General features: G+C 39.6%; 1 protein-coding gene across 4 annotated transcripts in view; it reads left to right on the top strand.

Moving 5' to 3' along the window:
* mmd2a (monocyte to macrophage differentiation-associated 2a) overlaps positions 1 to 16392 on the top strand; it is a 122694-nt gene extending 106302 nt beyond the window's left edge. For all 4 annotated transcript variants that reach the window (XM_063058947.1, XM_063058948.1, XM_063058946.1 and 1 more), the window contains 3 exons: positions 763 to 864; positions 7264 to 7333; positions 8398 to 16392. In XM_063058947.1, coding sequence (XP_062915017.1) covers positions 763 to 864; positions 7264 to 7333; positions 8398 to 8601 — 376 coding nt within the window. In that variant the 3' untranslated portion in view covers positions 8602 to 16392. The remainder of the gene's footprint in view (positions 1 to 762; positions 865 to 7263; positions 7334 to 8397) is intronic.
* The last annotated feature ends 1335 nt before the right edge of the window (positions 16393 to 17727 follow it).

Below are 17727 nucleotides of genomic sequence, written 5' to 3' on the forward strand. Positions count from 1 at the left end.
ACTGCATGGACTCAGTGGGCCGAATGGTCTCCTTTGTCATAAGGATATAGGAAATATAGGTAAAATCAGAAATAAAATACATGATCAAAACTCAAGATAAACATTTTCTTTTGTAACTCAGGGAAAATTAGGAGCAAATGGTGTTTTCAAGTATTGTATCATTGCAGCAGGCAACTAAAGACGATAACATCATAAATTTTAATTACAGCCGAAGGCCATATGGCCTATTAGGTTTGTGCTAGCTTTTACCTGGCACAACTGAAAAATTAATCCCATTATTTTAACGCTCTTTCCGTGCATCTTTAACTTGCATGACTTTAAATATTGAAACAACATTCCCTTAAAAGTTATGATGGTTTCTGTCAAAGCATTTCATGATCTGACAACTCTCTGGGTGAAGAAGCTGCTCTTGACATCTCCCCTCTTTTTCATACCAACAATGTTAAATTAAAGGTGAAGATAATTGGAGCTGTTACATCCTTCACAATGTCTGTATATACCCTCCATCAACTACTCATTAATGACTATAATGATGTATCATATTTTCTGGAGTTGATGAACGATGCTACAGACCGGTATCATGTGGAATTTGCTTCATACTTCATACCATTTTTCAAACAATTCCCACACCCGTAACCAGCTAAGTTGAATTAGTAATGCCTGTACCAACGAGTTGTCTGCTGTCCCAAAACCCTCATTTTTTTTAACCACACCTGCCATTTTGAACTGAATCAATTTACTGCCTACTGTTTTCTATAACAGGCTGAATCTGCGGGAGCTGGGCCCCTGGGCATCTCACATGCGCTGGATCATCTGGATAATGGCCTGCATTGGAACTGTCTATGTGTTTCTGTTTCATGAACGGTGAGTACCTGGACTGACTGAAAGTGAAACAGAAATGAAGAGCATAGTGAGACGGGGCTGGTATGGACTTATTATTGTGTCCAGCTGTTTTTAAAACTGCCAAAAGCAATGTTATTGCTCCAACACGCAAGGTCAGAGTCCCGGATTTTCATTGCACCCCTCCTCTAGGTCACTTATCCTGATGTCACTGTTTTCTACTCCCAAGAACAAATGTCCTACCAATAACAAAAACTGAATGTTAGACCTACTGTGCCCCTTTGAGGTTGGTCTAGGAATAGCACCAGTGCATCTTCCCAATCAGAATACTGTGCCAAACACAAGACGGTATAGGTCAGCCCATTAAGAGACTAGAATACTTTTAATTTTTTTAAAAAATTACACTTTAGTAAATGCTAATACTTCATAAAGGCTTCTATTTGTAATAACAAGACTAGGAGAGTAAAAGATAATCAACATTAATCAAACATTGAAAATGCAAACCAACTATCCCAATGTTATTGGTAAACTCTCACGCAGAGATGGGACCATGTTGAATTTTGTTAGATTTGTAAATCTACACTCATACACAGGATAAGCTGCAGTTCAAAAGAACATAGGTACAGACCAGTACAGGAGGAACATCCCTTTGAGTTAGTTCTACCAATCAGGAGGTCATGGTTGATCTCAATACCAGCAAATTGTCCTGGTTTGGTATTATTTAATTTCCTTGCACAGCAAAAATGTACTGGCTTCGGTTATGAAGTTGTCAGTAGACCTCCTAGCCTGATTTCCAAGACACTCCATCTCTTAATGACCCACATCTAGTTTCAAGGGATTAAAAAAAATAAGATCTGGGCATCTCTAAATATTCCTGATTGCCCTTAGAAAGGTTGTGACAAGCTTCCTTGAACGAGATATTAGTCCTTAGTTGCAAACTTTCAAAACAGGAAAAATAATGTTCATCTACAACCTTATCAAATCCTTCAACTGTTTTAAATATCTCAATAATAACTTAACCAAAGCGTAATTCTTATGAACTTGTGCTGCCATCATCCTGCATCCCATGAAGTCATTCAGCCCACTTAAACTATGCTGGCTCCCACCGATCCCTTTTTCTCTCTTATCTCTCTGAATCCCTGCACTTTCTTTTCTCTCTGAAATCAGCTCCACTCTGATTCGTTTCCTACTTATCTAAAGAAAGGGGCAATTTGCAGTAACCAATTAACAATTAAATCTTTAACTCATCTGTATAGTGGTTAGCACAACCCTTTACAGTGCAAGTGACACTGGTTCAATTCCCACTGCTGCCTGTAAGGAACTTATACGTTCTCCCCATGACGGCATGGGTTTCTATCCATAGTCCAAAGACGTACCGGTTGGTAGGTTAAATGGTTATTGTAAATTGTCCCATGATTAGGCTCAGGTTAGATTAGGGGATTACAGGGTAGTTTTGCCTTGAAGGGCTGGAAGTGCCTATTCTGTGCTGTATTCTCAAGAAATAAATCAATATATAACTTTTTTCGAGGTCTGCTGGCTTGGTGAAGGTCAAATTGTCAGAAGTAATGGACTTATGTTTTAATTGCCTCCCTCATTAAAGAAAAAAATGAAATAACAAAAAGAGCTGTTGTTATAATTTCTGAATTTCTCATACCTTGTTAATTTTTACAAAATTATTAATGCTTTAAACCTTTTTTTGACAAGCGGATATACAAAGTGTAATTTGGTTCCTTTACTATAGGGACGTTGGCATTGACAGTAGGAAATACTTTTTTGTTTTTATTATTCAACATCACAATGCAAGCTCTTTCAGTCACACATTGTAAGGAGTTCTCTTTGCTTTGATCAAGCTCGTCTCAGAGGCATAATGTTAACCATTTCTCATATCCGACGTGATTCTGTTTAACTGGATCCATTATTCGCTGTTAAGGTTTTGAGTTGCATGCATTTGCTCTCTGGATTTGAATTCAGGAAGTTTTGCTTAGGTTGGTGCAGAGAGAACATTCGTTTTGTGAGAAGAACTCTGCCCAGGTATTGAAGGTGAAATAATTCAATCGCCAATCCACACTCCGGCCCATAGTCTATGGTCCTATTACATATGTTTAAGCCTTGTGTATTTGCCGAATTGAAAAGGGTATGTTTGAAGCTATTGAATGCACAATATAAATAGATTTTCTCCACATATAATCGAATGGCTGTGCTGCTGTAACTTACCATCAATTCGTTTTAACAGGCACTTACGTTAAAACAAGATGCAGGATAACATTACTGTTACAGTCAAATTCAATCAGTTAGAAGCCAAACACTATTGCATATTGCATTGGTCTTGGCCTCCCTTTAAACAGCAGCAAGTTCAATCTTCATGTTTGTTCTTTTTCGGCAATAGCTGTCTAGATTGATCACAATCTAATTTGTATTAGAATCCCAAGACATTATTTCCCATATGTTTCTGCAAATTATTTTGTTCTATTTTTTGATGGAGTCATTTTAATGCTGCCCATTCTAGGTTAATGTCCCATAGTCACAATAAGCCTGAATTTAGCATTCCTTGATATAAAACATGCCCTTGCCTTTTTATCATCATCATCATCATCATCAGGTGCCATGCCCAGTTTGAGCTTTGACTGCCATAGCCCACACATGCCTGTTTCAGGTCAAGTGGATCAATTCATTGGTATTAATTTCCATTTCTCTGGCTGCTGTCTCCATCATCATTTGTCTTTGTCTTCCTCTTGCTTTCTTCCCTTCAATCTTTCCCATAATTACCGTGAATTCTAACTCCTCTTTCTTAATCACATGTCCAAAGAAGTTACGTTGCCTTTTCATGATCTCATACATTATTTCTTACATTACGTTGCCTTTTTATACGTCATCCAATTATAAGCTCTGCCATCAGTTTTCTCATGAATAATACTACATGAATCAACACAACTATTAAACCCTCTTTAACTTCCTCCCTTCCTCTATTCCACTATATTACAATTTTTTATCATTTTCATTCAGTTTCCTGGTGCTCAACATCCTGCTTTTTTGATTTTTACATCATTTGTAATCATTGCCTTTATTCTTGCCAGTCAGCCCTTGAGCTTGTTCTCTCCTTAGATGTCTAGGAATTGGATAGCAGATATTTGTAGTAAGCACAAGGCTGTGATTGTGGGAGATCTTATTCTTCCACACATAGACTGGGAAGCCCATACTGTAAAAAGGCTGGATGGTTTGGAGTTTGTAAAATGTGTGCAGGATAGTTTTTTGCAGAAATACATGGAGGTACCAACTAGAGAAGGGGCAGTGTTGGATCTCCTGTTAGGGAATGAGATAGGTCAGGTGATGGAGTTTTGTGTTGGGGAGCACTTCGGGTCCAGTGACCACAATGCCATTAATTTCAATACTATTATGGAGAAGGATAGATCTGGACCCAGGGTTGAGATTTTTGATTGGAGAAAGGCTAACTTTAAGGAGATGCAAAAGGATTTAGAAGGAGTGGATTGGGTCAATTTGTTTTATGGGAAGGATGTAATAGAGAAATGGAGGTCATTTAAAAGTGAAATTTTGAGGGTACAGAATCTTGATGTTCCTGTTAGGTTGAAAGGAAAGGTTAAAAGTTTGAGAGAGCCATGGTTTTCAAGGGATATTGGAAACTTGGTTCGGAAAGAGAGAGATATCTACAATAAATATAGGCAGCATGGAGTAAATGAGGTGCTCGGGGAATATAAAGAATGTAAAAAGAATCTTAAGAAAGAAATTAGAAAAGCTAAAAGAAGATATGAGGTTGCTTTGGCAATTAAGGTGAAAATAAATCCAAAGGGTTTCTACAGTTATATTAATAGCAAAAGGGTAGTGAGGGATAAAATTGGTCCCTTAGAGAATCAGAGTGGATGGCTACGTGCGGAGATTTTGAACAATTTCTTTTCTTCGGTATTCACTAAGGAGAAGGATATTGAATTGTGTAAAGTAAGGGAAACAGGTAGGGAAGTTATGAAAACTATGATGATTAAAGAAGAGGAAGTACTGGCACTTTTAAGGAGTATAAAAGTGGATAAGTCTCCGGGTCCTGACAGGATATTCCCTAGGACCTTGAGGGAAGTTAGTGTGGAAATAGCAGGGGCTCTGACAGAAATATTTCAAATGTCATTAGAAATGGGGATGGTGCCGGAGGATTGGCGTATTGCTCATGTTGTTCCATTGTTTAAAAAAGGTTCTAAGAGTAAACCTAGCAATTATCGGCCTGTGAGTTTGATGTCAGTGGTGGGTAAATTGATGGAAAGTATTGTTAGAGATGGTATATCTAATTATCTGGATAGACGGTCTGATTAGGAACAGTCAACATGGACTTGTGTGTGGAAGGTCATGTTTGACAAATCCTATTGAATTTTTTGAAGAGGTTACTAGGGAAGTTGACAAGGGTAAGGCAGTGGATGTTGTCTATATAGACTTCAGTAAGGCCTTTGACAAGGTTCCACATGGAAGGTTAGTTAGGAAGGTTCAATCGTTAAGTACTAATATTGAAGTAGTAAAATGGATTCAGCAGTGGCTGGATGGGAGACACCAGAGAGCAGTGGTGGATAACTGTTTGTCTGATTGGAGGCCGGTGACTAGTGATGTGTCTCAGGGATCTGTACTGGGTCCAATGTTGTTTGTCATATACATTAATGATCTGGATGATGGGTTGGTAAATTGGATTAGTAAGTATACAGATGATACTAAGATAGGTGGAGTTGTGGATAATGAAGTAGGATTTCAAAGCTTGCAGAGAGATTTAGGCCAGTTAGAAGAGTGGGCTGAAAGATGGCAGATGGAGTTTAATGCTGATAAATGTGAGGTGCTACATTTTGGTAGGACTAATCAAAATAGGACATACGTGGTAAATGGTAGGGCATTGAAGAATGCAGTAGAACAGAGCGATCTAGGAATAATGGTGCATAGTTCCCTGAAGGTGGAATCTCATGTGGATAGGGCAGTGAAGAAAGCTTTTGGTATGCTGGCCTTTATAAATCAGAGCATTGAATATAGGAAACAACAGGAATTCTGCAGATGCTGGAAATTCAAGCAACATACATCAAAGTTGCTGGTGAATGCAGCAGGCCAAGCAGCATCTATAGGAAGAGGCGCAGTCGATGTTTCAGGCCGAGACCCTTCATCAGGACTTGAATATAGGAGTTGGGATGTAATGTTAAAATTGTACAAGGCATTGGTAAGGCTAAATTTGGAGTATTGTGTACAATTCTGGTCACTAAATTATAGGAAAGATGTCAATAAATTAGAGAGAGTACAGAGAAGATTTACTAGAATGTTACCTGGGTTTCATCACCTAAGTTACAAAGAAGAGTTGAACAAGTTGGGTCTTTATTCTTTGGAGCATAGAAGGTTGAGGGGGGGACTTGATAGAGGTATTTAAAATTATGAGGGGGATAGATAGAGTTGACGTGGATAGCCTTTTTCCATTGAGAGTAGGGGAGATTCAAACAAGAGGACATGAGTTGAGAGTTAAAGGGCAAAAGTTTAGAGGTAACATGAGGGGGAACTTCTTTACTCAGAGAGTGGTAGCTGTGTGGAACGAGCTACCAGCAGAAGTGGTTGAGGCAGGTTCGATGTTGTCATTTGAAGTTAAATTGGATAGCTATATGGACAGGAAAGGAATGGAGGGTTATGGGCTGAGTGCAGGTCGGTGGGACTAGGTGAAAGTGAGCGTTCAGCATGGACTAGAAGGGCCGAGATGGCCTGTTTCCGTGCTGTTATTGTTATATGGTTATATATGGAAGGTTAGAATGAGAAATAACTTGTTTTCAAACCTCTTTGGATTGGAGCTATTTTGATTTTCATATGGGCTTTCAATCTACAGTGGCCCTTTTTCCCCTTGAGTTCTTCCTCCTTTGGTTGGTCCACTTACAACCACTTCATTTTGGCTAATTCACTGTGCTGAATTAAAAGTTACAAGTTTGTTGTTGCCAGAAGCAGTATTAGTGACACTTACACCAGATATGGACCAGACTTTCTATGTGAAGATATCAGTTATGGTGATATGCTGTATCAGAATAACGGATCCATGAAACTTGAGGTGGCTACCAGACACTTCTCTGTTCACTAAACTCAATGACTATAGCCATCCTGAATGATCTAATATGATGCAATTCTATTCAGGTCGGTCATTTCCATTCACTACATGTCATGGTTAAGAAAAATCCAACATAAAGTCAAATTTTAAGACCACAGAGATAGTCTACAAACATTTTTAATGTCAAGATCTACCTGAGCATATTCATGCCTGCACAATGAATTATCAATTTGAGAAATCATTGCTAATGTCAGAACCCTAACTATTCTCCGTTATGCTTTCTGCAACATGAAGAGCAGGGACATTATTATGAGCTGTTCACCCATGATGTAGCCAATATAGTCATTCTCAAAATTCTGTCCTGTATTTAGGTATAAAATTGTGGAACTGATCTGCTACATGGTAATGGGCATCTTTCCTGCACTTGTCATTCTGTCAATGGTAAGAGGTTGCCTTTTTCTTAATTCTGATCCACTTAATGTTAAGATATTATCAATGCTTTGTATCTTTGTTTATCTTTTCATACAGTGATGCATGTAAAGTCTAAGTACTGAAACTTCTAAAGGAAATGTCGCAGACTTAGGAGCAAACATTAAGTATTTCTGAAGCACGTTGAAGTGCGGGAAATAGTTTACCAATTTGCACCCAGCAAGTCCCACAAGTTAAGAGGACCAAACTGACCACACTTTAACATCTTATCTGAATAGCAGTGCTTTTAATAAGCCAGCACTATCTCTATATTACATTGGAGTGCCAGTCTACCATTTGCTCAAACCCCTTGAGTGACAATTGTTTCCTAATGAAAAGATATGTAGCAGTGTGTCAAAGCCTTCATTAGAGCCAATCAGAAATGAACACAGCTAACCTGCATTTATTTGCCTTTAAAGCATGTTAATTAGTGCTAAAATAAAATAAATGATCTAGTCATTAACTCAGTGATACTTATAGAAAATATGCTGTGTTCAAATCAATGAATCATTTCTCAATATTACCACAGGGATTATAGTTCAAAACTACTTTGAAAATTGCTTTGTGAAAGTTCATGAAAACTGATGATATTCCTTAATTTTTTTATTTAGTTAAAGATACAGTGTGGAATAGCCCCTTCTGACCCTTTGAACCGTGCTATCCCAGCAATCCCTAACAATCCTGATTTAACCCGAACCTAATCATGGGACAATTTACAATGACCAATTAACCTACCCACTTTGGACTGTGGGAGGAAACTGGAGCACCCATGGGGAAGACATGCAAAGACTCCTTACAGAGGACGCTGGAATTGAACTCCGACGATCTCTGGAGTTGTAAAAGCATTTTGCTAACTGCTACAATACCATGGCACCCATGGAGAGGGACGTGTCGGCAAGGTGCAGATAGGTTAGTGAAGCCATTTGTTTGCCATAATGTTTTTCAAGGTAAGATGCATGCAATTTAATAACAGTGACAGGAAATACTAACAAAGTGCTTTATTGAAATAAAGATCTTTTCTTGTTCTCTTGAGTTAGCCTAATACTGAAGGACTGTTTGAACTGCTGCTGGGCGGTGTCTTCTACACCATGGGAATGCTGTTCTTCAAGAGCGATGGACGGATTCCATTTGCACATGCAATATGGCACCTCTTTGTGGCCATTGGTGCCGGGATCCATTACTATGCTATCTGGAAGTATCTGTACCGCCCTGAAATGCTGGATATGAGGACATCAAAGTGATCAGATTGTAACTTGTGACAGACAATGTTTGTCTACAACCACAATGAAATTAACAAGACATTGCAACGATCTCTGGACCGTGCAATTGATATGTGAATGTCAATGCTGCAACTCCAATATTTTCTTCAGCACTGAAGCGCCAAATTTATGGCCAGTATTAAACTCAAAAGCATGTGCACACATATCTGAACATTCCTGCAAACTTGACTGGATGGTTCTCAGAACTGCATGCATCTGAATATTATTCTATTAACTGTATAATTTTATAGTCAGATGTCTCCCCTCAAAACACTTGAATTATTATTGGCTGTGTTTTTTGTAAGACACAGGTACATTTTAATGGATCTTTTTCTGTGAAAAGAGTGCCAAGAGAAGATCATATTTTCTAGAAGACACTTTATTAACTATGAGGCACATAATGTAATGCATTTGCTAGAAACTGGACTAGTTGAAAATCCATGAAAGCACCTGAACTATTTTGGTTAATTGGCAGAACTGGGAATATGTCTTTAATTGTTGATGTTGGCAATGATTCAGAACCACTCTAGGAGTAGTGAAGATAGGACTGAAACAAGCAGAGCCACTGCCTCACAGCATCAGAAAGTCAGGTTCAATCCTGACCTCGGGTGCACTCTGCATGGAGTTTGCACATTCTCTCTGTGACCACATTGGTTTCCCTTGGGTGCTCAGGTTTCTGCCCACATCCCAAAGACATGGAGGTTAGTAGCTTAATTGGCTGTTGTAAAATTGCCCAAATGTGTAGGTGAGTGGTGGAATCTGGGGGAAATAGATGAGGCAAGAATAAAAAAGTGTAAATGAATGCTTCATGGTCACTTAATGAGTTGAAGGGCCTGACAACTTGCTGTCTTTCTACATGACTCTATGAAATTGGTCTTCATTCACCCTTTAACCAGTGTGGTACAATGCCTTACAGCTTGGGAAGAAGCAAAATATGACTGATTCCATACTGGCCTTATATAAATTGTAGGCATTCCAAGCAGTTGGCACACACACTTCCTAATAAGGGGCACGATAATCTTTCCTGAAACCTCATTACGAATCTATCAGCATTGGCGTCAAGCCAGTTTGACTGAGGCTTGCTTACCAATTCCAGATTCCACTGACCCTCCTGTGGAGTAGCAGCAATGTTTCCTGTCCCAAAATGTTCTTCAGAGCTACTACACAATCTCATCTCTCCAATCCTGCCCATCTCCTCTCCTCACCAGTTACAGGAATTGTTTGGACTGCTGCCCAGGAGGCAAGTGCCCTAAATTAAATTGAATCAAACAGGGCAGTCATTCTTTTGGATGCAGCTCAACCTCCTTGTCAAAGAAAGCCTTGCATCCAAGACACATTTAAATCTCTTAGTCCCAGCCTCGCAAGGTACATCATGAATTTTTAGTCCAAAAATTAAAATAGGCCTTGGCTATAATAAAATGTTAGCTCCATTTCTATAGGTAATTTGCTCCTTAAGGGACATTAACATCAAAACTTTCTTTTAACTCACATTTTCCTTTCTAATTTCTAATAGTCTTCCATCTTGGGAGCACCAAATTCTTCAGGATATTATTTCATTTGAGTTCAAAAAGTTTCTAGCCATGACCCATATGTCCAGTCATCGTGGCATGATAGGCTGTCTTTAGTTATTTAACTGTGGAGTACACTCACCTTCGAAATCATTTTCTGCTCTGGGCGGAAATGAATTGCCAGTTTTAATTCCACAACACTATTTTAGAGGAATTGGAGGCCATTGTCATACCCGTGAGCCTACCCAACTCATCAACAATGTGTATGAAACCACTGGTCAGCTTTTTCTTCACAATCATCCAGTTCGTGTATGCAGTATTTTACTAAGGAGAGTTTCCTATTCTCAATAGCCTTTTTTATTTCAAATTTTATTGCATGTTCTTTTGCATTCTTAATTATCTTAAAATTAGCAAATTAAAATCAAACAATAATTAAAATGACTGCAGTTACGCTTCCAAGTGAGTAAACGTGGAAGATTCTGGTCACTTAGCTATAGGAAAGATACCATTAAATTGGAAAGGGTACAGAAAAGATTCACAAGATCTCCCATACTGAATCAGTATACATGGTAATTGGGTTATGCATGTGATGTTTATAGCACAATAAAATTATGTCAGATAACCTCAATAAAATAAAAAATCAACTCAATATAATTAAAGATAACATTATAGACCATAAGGTGTAAGGACAGAATTAGGCCATTCAGCCAATTGAAATTCTTGGTAATTTCATCCTGGCTGATCCATTTTTCCTCTCAACCTCATTCTCCTGCCTTCACCCCATAATCATTCATGCCCCATAATCATTCATGCCCTGAGTGATCAAGAGTCTATGAACCTTTGCTTTAAATACACCCAATAACCAGGCCTCCACAGCCGCCTGTGGCAACGAAATCCACAGATACACCACCCTCTACCTAAAGAAATTCCTCCTCTTCCTCTTTCAAAATGGACGTACCTCTATTTTGAGGTTGTGCCCTCTGGTCCTCGACTCCCCCACAATAGGAAACATCCTCTCCACATCTACTCTTCTTAGGCCTTTAACATTTGATAGGTTTCAATAAGATCCCCCATCATTCTTCTAATTCCAGCAAGTACAGGACCAGATCCATCAAATGCTCTTCATACAATAACACATTAATTCCCAGAATCATTTGCATGAATCTCCTCCAAATCCTCTCCAATGTCAGCACATCCTTTCTTAGATAAAAGGCTCAAAACTGCTCAGAATACTCAAAAGTGAGGCCTCAACAGTGCCTTTTAAAACCCCAGCATTACATCCTTACTGTTATACTCTAGTCCTCTAGAAATGAATGCTAACATTGCATTTGCTTTACCCACCACTGACTCAACCTGCAAGTTAACCTTTAGGGAATCCTGCACGAGGACTCCCAAGTCACTTTGTACCTTGGATTTTTGAATTTTCTTCCAGTTTGGAAAATAACCTACGCCTTTATTCCTTCTACCAAAGTGCGTGACCATACATTTCCCAGACCTATATTTCATCTACCACTTCCTAATCTGTCCTTCTGCAGCCTCCCTGTTTCCTCAACGCTACCTGTCCCTCCATCAACCTTCACATCATCTGCAAACTTGGCCACAATGCCATCATTCCATCATCCAAATCATTGATACATCTCGCAAAAAAAAAACCCAATTCCAACACAGGCCCTTGAGGAAAACTACTAGTCACTGGCAGCCAATCAGAAATCCTTTGCCTCCTGCCAATCAAATATTCTGAGTTTTCCACAATGAAGACGGATGCAAAATACTTATTCAGTTCATTCTCCATTTCCTTTGATCCTATTACTACCACTGCAGTGTCATTCTCCAGTGGCCATATATCTTGTACTGCCTCTCTTTTACCTTTTATATATCTGAAGAAAACTTTTGGTATCATCTTTGATACTATTGGCTAGCTTAACATCATATTTCATCCTTTAGTTGCCTTCTGACAATTTTTGAAAGCTTCCCAATCCTCTAGCTCCCATTAATTTTGTTTTATAATATGCCCTCACTTTTGCTTTTATGTTGTTTTTGACTTCTCTTGTCAGCCACCATTGATCATCCATCCTTTAGAAAAGTTCGAGATGTACTGCATCTATCCTGCGCTTTCCAAATTTCTCCCAGAAACTCCAGCCATTGTTGTTCTGCTGTTATCCCTACTAGTGTCCCCATCCAATCAATTTTTCCCAGCTCCTCTCATGCCCTTACTCCACTATAATACTGATAGATCAGACTTTAGCCTCTCCCTCTCAAATTGCAAGGTGAACTCTATCACATTATTTTCACTGCCTCCTAAGGGTTCCTTTACCTTGAACTCCATAATCAAATCCAGTTCATTTCACAACACCCATCCAGGATAGCCTTTCCCCTGGTGCTCTAAAAAGGCATCTCATAGATATCCTACAAATTCTCTGTCTTGGGATCCATCAGCAACCTGATTTTCCCAGACTATCTGCATATTGAAATCCCCCATGACTATAATAACGTTGCCCTTTTCTATCTTCCATTGTAATTTGTTGCCCACATCATAGCTGTTGTATGGAGGCCTGCATATAACTACCATCAGGATATTTTTACCCTTGCAGTTTCTCTACCCACAAGGATTCTACATCTTCGGATCCTATTTCAGCTCTTTCCAAGGATTTGGTTTTATTTTTTACCAACAGAGCCACCCCACCCCCTCTGCCTAGCTGTCTGTCCTTTCAATACAAAGCATATCCTTGGATATTAAGCTCCCAACTATGATATGGTGGTTTGCCCTTGCTAAAGTGAGACGAGCAATTCTTGGCAGGGCTGGGCTCAATTAAATGCAGATGTTGATGATGTGCTGCACAAATTTGGCAGGTACATGAATAGGAAATGTTTAGTGTTATGGGTCAAGCACAGGGAAATGGGATTAGCTTGGTTGTGCATCTTGGTTGGTGTGGACAATCTGGTCTAAAGGGTCATTTCTGTGCTGTATTACTCTGTGACTCTAAATTGTTGTCTGTACTGGATAGCTTGACTTGTAAGGAGAGACTGGATAGATGGGGGCTGTTTTCCCTGGAATGTAGGAGGCTGAGCAATAACTTTGTAGAGTATATAAAATGTACCTGTACTGTCATCCCTCAGGATCATAGATAAGGTCACAGTCTTTATCCCGAAGTAGAGGAATCTAAAACAAGAGGGCACTGGTTTAAGGTGAGAGGGAAAAGACTTGAAAGGGGCATGAGTGGCAAGTATTTTTACACAGAAAGTGGTAGGAATGAGTTGCCAGTTGGAAGTGGTAGAGTTGGGTACAATTACAATGTTTAAATGACATTTACACAGGAACATCAACAGGAAAGGTCTGGAGTGATATGGAGCCAAGCACAGGCAAATGGGACCAGCTCAGTTAGGCCTTTGGTTGGCATGGAAGAGTTGGGCTGAAGGGCTTGTTTCCCTGCTGTATAAATCAACAACTTTAATTAAGGCCTTTTGGGGATACCTAGGCTCAAACCCCTGCTTTTCCGGCAGAAATACAATGAATTATTTCATAAAATCTTAGAGGGTCTCTTTGTGATTTTAATGATTGTCTCATTTTGGTTACTATGGGGAGAGTCATTTACATATTAGGTCAAACACTCTTCATTGAAACAGTGTCTGATGAAGGGTCTTCACCTCTGTCCCTCTTCCCACAGATGTGGTCTGACCTGCTGAGTATTCCCAGCAATTCCTGGTTTTGTTTTAGTTTTCCAGTATTTATAGTTTCTCTTTCAGTTTTGTTTATGTGACGAAGCTTGGATCATCTAACCAGTGATAGAATAAGTTAAGAGGATACATATTGCCTCAAGACAATTTCCCAACCTGGATTTTAGAGGAAGATTGGTAAAATCATTATTTTTGCTAGTGTTGGTTTAAGATCAACACAGAAGAGCATACATCCACTACAGAACCTTTCGTCTTTTGGCCCCTACCTCAATGGTTTTGGTCTTACGTTCTGCTGCTTTCCCTACATATTGTAGCTTAGTCAAAAATTGGATTCTTATCTTGAACCATGACATCATGTTAGCGGGTGGGTAGAACAAAACACCACATAGAAAATATTAAAGCCTTCAACTCGTAACTTAAAACATTGATTTACTGAAACAAAGCACGTGCAAATAAGGAACCTAGTTTGGTTAGCTTAATTCTTTCATGGAATGAAGGCATCACAAGCCTACACGATGAAAGGTAAGGACTTGTAAAACTTTCACCAAATCATAGAATTGTTTTAGCACTGTTTTATACCTACCTCTAGTAAAGCCATCTGGTCGGTTGGTCAGTACCATCTCCCTGCTCTGTCCCTACAGCCCTGTAGGTCAGAATCAGAATCGGGTTAATTATCACTGGCACGTGTCATGAAATTTGTTAACTTAACAACAGCAGTACAATGCAATATGGGATTATATAGAGGAAAAATAAGTATATTAATTACAGTAAGTATATACATATTGTTAAATTAAAAATATTGCAAATACAGAAATAATAAAAGTGAGGTGGTGTTCATGGGTTCAATATCCATTTAGGAATCAATGGCAGAGGGGAAGAAGCTATTCCTAAAATGCTGCGTGTGTGCCTTCAGGTTTCTGTACCTCCTTCTTGATGGTAACAATGACAAGGGAGCATGGCCTGGGTGATGGGGTCCTTATTGATGGACACTTCCTTTTTGAGACACCACTCCTTGAAGATGTCTTGGATACTATGGATTGTAGTACCCACGATGGAACTGACCAATTATATAACTTTCTTTAACTTCTTTCGATCCTGTGTAGTAGTGACTCCCGCCCCCGCCCCCGATACCAGACAGTGAAACAGCCTATCAGAATGATCTCCACAGTACATCTGTAGAAGTCTTGGGTGACAAACCAAATCTCTTCAAACTCCTAATGAAATATAGCCACCGCCTTGCCTTCTTTATAGCTGCATCGATATGTTGGACCAGGTTAGATCCTCAGAGATCTTGATACCCAGGAACTTAAAATTATGCACTCCCTCCACTTCTGATCCCTCTATGAGGATTGGTTTGTGATCCCTCATCCTACCCTTTCTGAAGTCGACAATCAGTTCTTTGGTCTTACTGACATTGAGTGCAAGGTCGCTGCTGTGACACCACTCCACTAGCTGGTATAATTCACTCCTGTACACCCTCTCATCTCCATCTAAGATTCTGCCAACAACGGTAGTATCATCAGCAAATTTACAGATGGTGTTTGAGCTATGCCTAGCCACACAGTCATGGGTTTGTATTTTTTTTACACCCATTCAATAAAGACATAGATTGATTCTATTTCCAACTATAATACTTGCTATAAGCAAGAGGAGTTCCAGATTCTAATTACCATGTGAATAGAATCTATGTTCCTTGAGCTGTCTGCTGATAGATATTGCTTCCCTCTTTTTACCCTATAATATATCATGATATCATATAGAGAAAGGAATATACTGTGTTTTCAAAATGTTGTACAATATGACTTAAACATGAGAAAATCTGCAGATGCTGGAAATTCAAGCAACACCCACAAAATGCTGGTGGAACGCAGCAGGCCAGGCCACCAGCATTTTGTGAGTGTTGCTACAATATGACTTAAATAGGTCTTGGCCAGTAGTAAGCTTTTTCATTGCCTTTGATGTTTGTTCTTCTTAATGATAAAAGTTAATGGATTTGAGAAATGCCATTGAATGAAGCCTTGGCAAGTTATAGGTACATGCAGTAGACATGATGTGATTATGTAGAATGGTAGGAGGGTTGTCAAATCAAGTAGTTTAGTTGACTCTGTGAAATGTTGTTCACATGTTACCAACAGCTCCTTAGGATGACCCAGACTATTGTGCTACATAGATGATTCAGTATGTTACTCACATCTGACAACTTACTGGTGTTTCCTCAAGTTCTTGATTAGCAGCCTGTGACGATCAAGGGAAGGTAACCACAGTTGACTTCACACAGTCCTTTTATAACTGGATCCATACTGAAACCAATATTGTCAGAAACACAAGAGATTCCGCAGATGCTGAAAATCTTGAGCAAAACACAGAAAATTCAGGAAGGATTCAGCAGGTCAGGCAGCATCTATGGAGAGGAATAAGTGGTCAATGTTTCAAGCAGACACCATTTCTTTCCATCCTAATAAAGGCCCTTGGTCTGAAATTGTTGTTCCTTTCTGCACATGGCATGTGGGTGGCAACCTTACTGTTTCTTTAGCAACACAAACATGAGGAAATCTGCAGATGCTGGAATTTCAAGCAACACATATAAAAATTGCTGGGGAACGCAGCAGGCCCAGGCAGCACTTATAGGAAGAGGTACAGTCGACGTTTCGGGCCAAAACATCGACTGTACCTCTTCCTATAGATGCTGCCTGGCCTGCTGCATTCCCCAGCAATTTTTATATGTGTGTTATTTCTTTAGCATTTGTTTTTTTTTACGAGGCCGAGTTGCTAGCGCAACACTCAACCCAGCACAATGGAAAGCGCACAAGGAGCTGGCCAGATTCAAATCCGGGACCACTTGCCTCGAAGTCCAGTGTGGATGCCACTACACCACTGGCCAGCGTTGGCCTGAAATGTTGACTCCAAATTCCACTCCAAAGATGTAGCCTGACATGCTGAGTTCCTCCAACATTTTATGTGTTTTCAGTATTGTCTAAGGCCCCTGTTCTGAGAAGCCAGAATGTGCAGCGAATTGGTTTGTGTTTACAGTAATCTAATCAGAAGACTATCATTGTAATTCATGGGATCACACAGCTAAGAAAGTCAGCATCGATACCAGTGTGCCAATACCCCAGAAATGTTTTGCCTCACAAGTGTATAACTTACTCAGTTTGAAATGTAACCAATTTGCTTTTCACCAATCAGGCATCTTCCTGCATCAAAAATAATTCTCAAAATCTTGCCAGTGGGTCTTTTATCAAGATCACGCAACACACATCAAAGTTGCTGGTGAACGCAGCAGGCCAAGCAGCATCTGTAGGAAGAGGTGCAGTCGACGTTTCAGGCCGAGACCCTTCGTCAGGACTCCTGACGAAGGGTCTCGGCCTGAAACGTCGACTGCACCTCTTCCTACAGATGCTGCTTGGCCTGCTGCGTTCACCAGCAACTTTATTGTGTGTTGCTTGAATTTCCAGCATCTGCAGAATTCCTGTTGTTTGCTTTTATCAAGATCTTTTTTCTAGCTATCCAGCTCCCTGCTACTGGAAATAGGCCATCATTGTTGTTTTGACCAAAATGCTTCATATTTCCTGACAACACTATTTAAAGTTCCACCTTTACTTTCTGTCCTGCTAGGAGAACAACTTCAGCTTCTCCAGTTAATTCCTCTTTCACCTATGCTTGCTGCTACTGAACCAAACTTACAGTGTGTCAACGTTTTCTGTTTTTAATCAAGCCCCATTACAGGTCCTCGTTTGTACTGGCCTCTGCTATTCTTGTCAAAGCTTCAATAATAACAAGCATTTTGCTTTATAATCAAGGGCTGACATCACCCAAAGTATTAGTTATGAAGTCTTAACCTATCAGTGTTTCTCGAACCACCCAGGGGCATTAATTTTCTTTGATGTTACACTGGCTAATAACCTTTTGTGTTAAGTGTTCTGTA

This window comes from Mobula hypostoma, chromosome 9, assembly GCF_963921235.1.
Source record: "Mobula hypostoma chromosome 9, sMobHyp1.1, whole genome shotgun sequence".
In the NCBI taxonomy this organism is placed as follows: Eukaryota; Metazoa; Chordata; class Chondrichthyes; order Myliobatiformes; family Myliobatidae; genus Mobula; species Mobula hypostoma.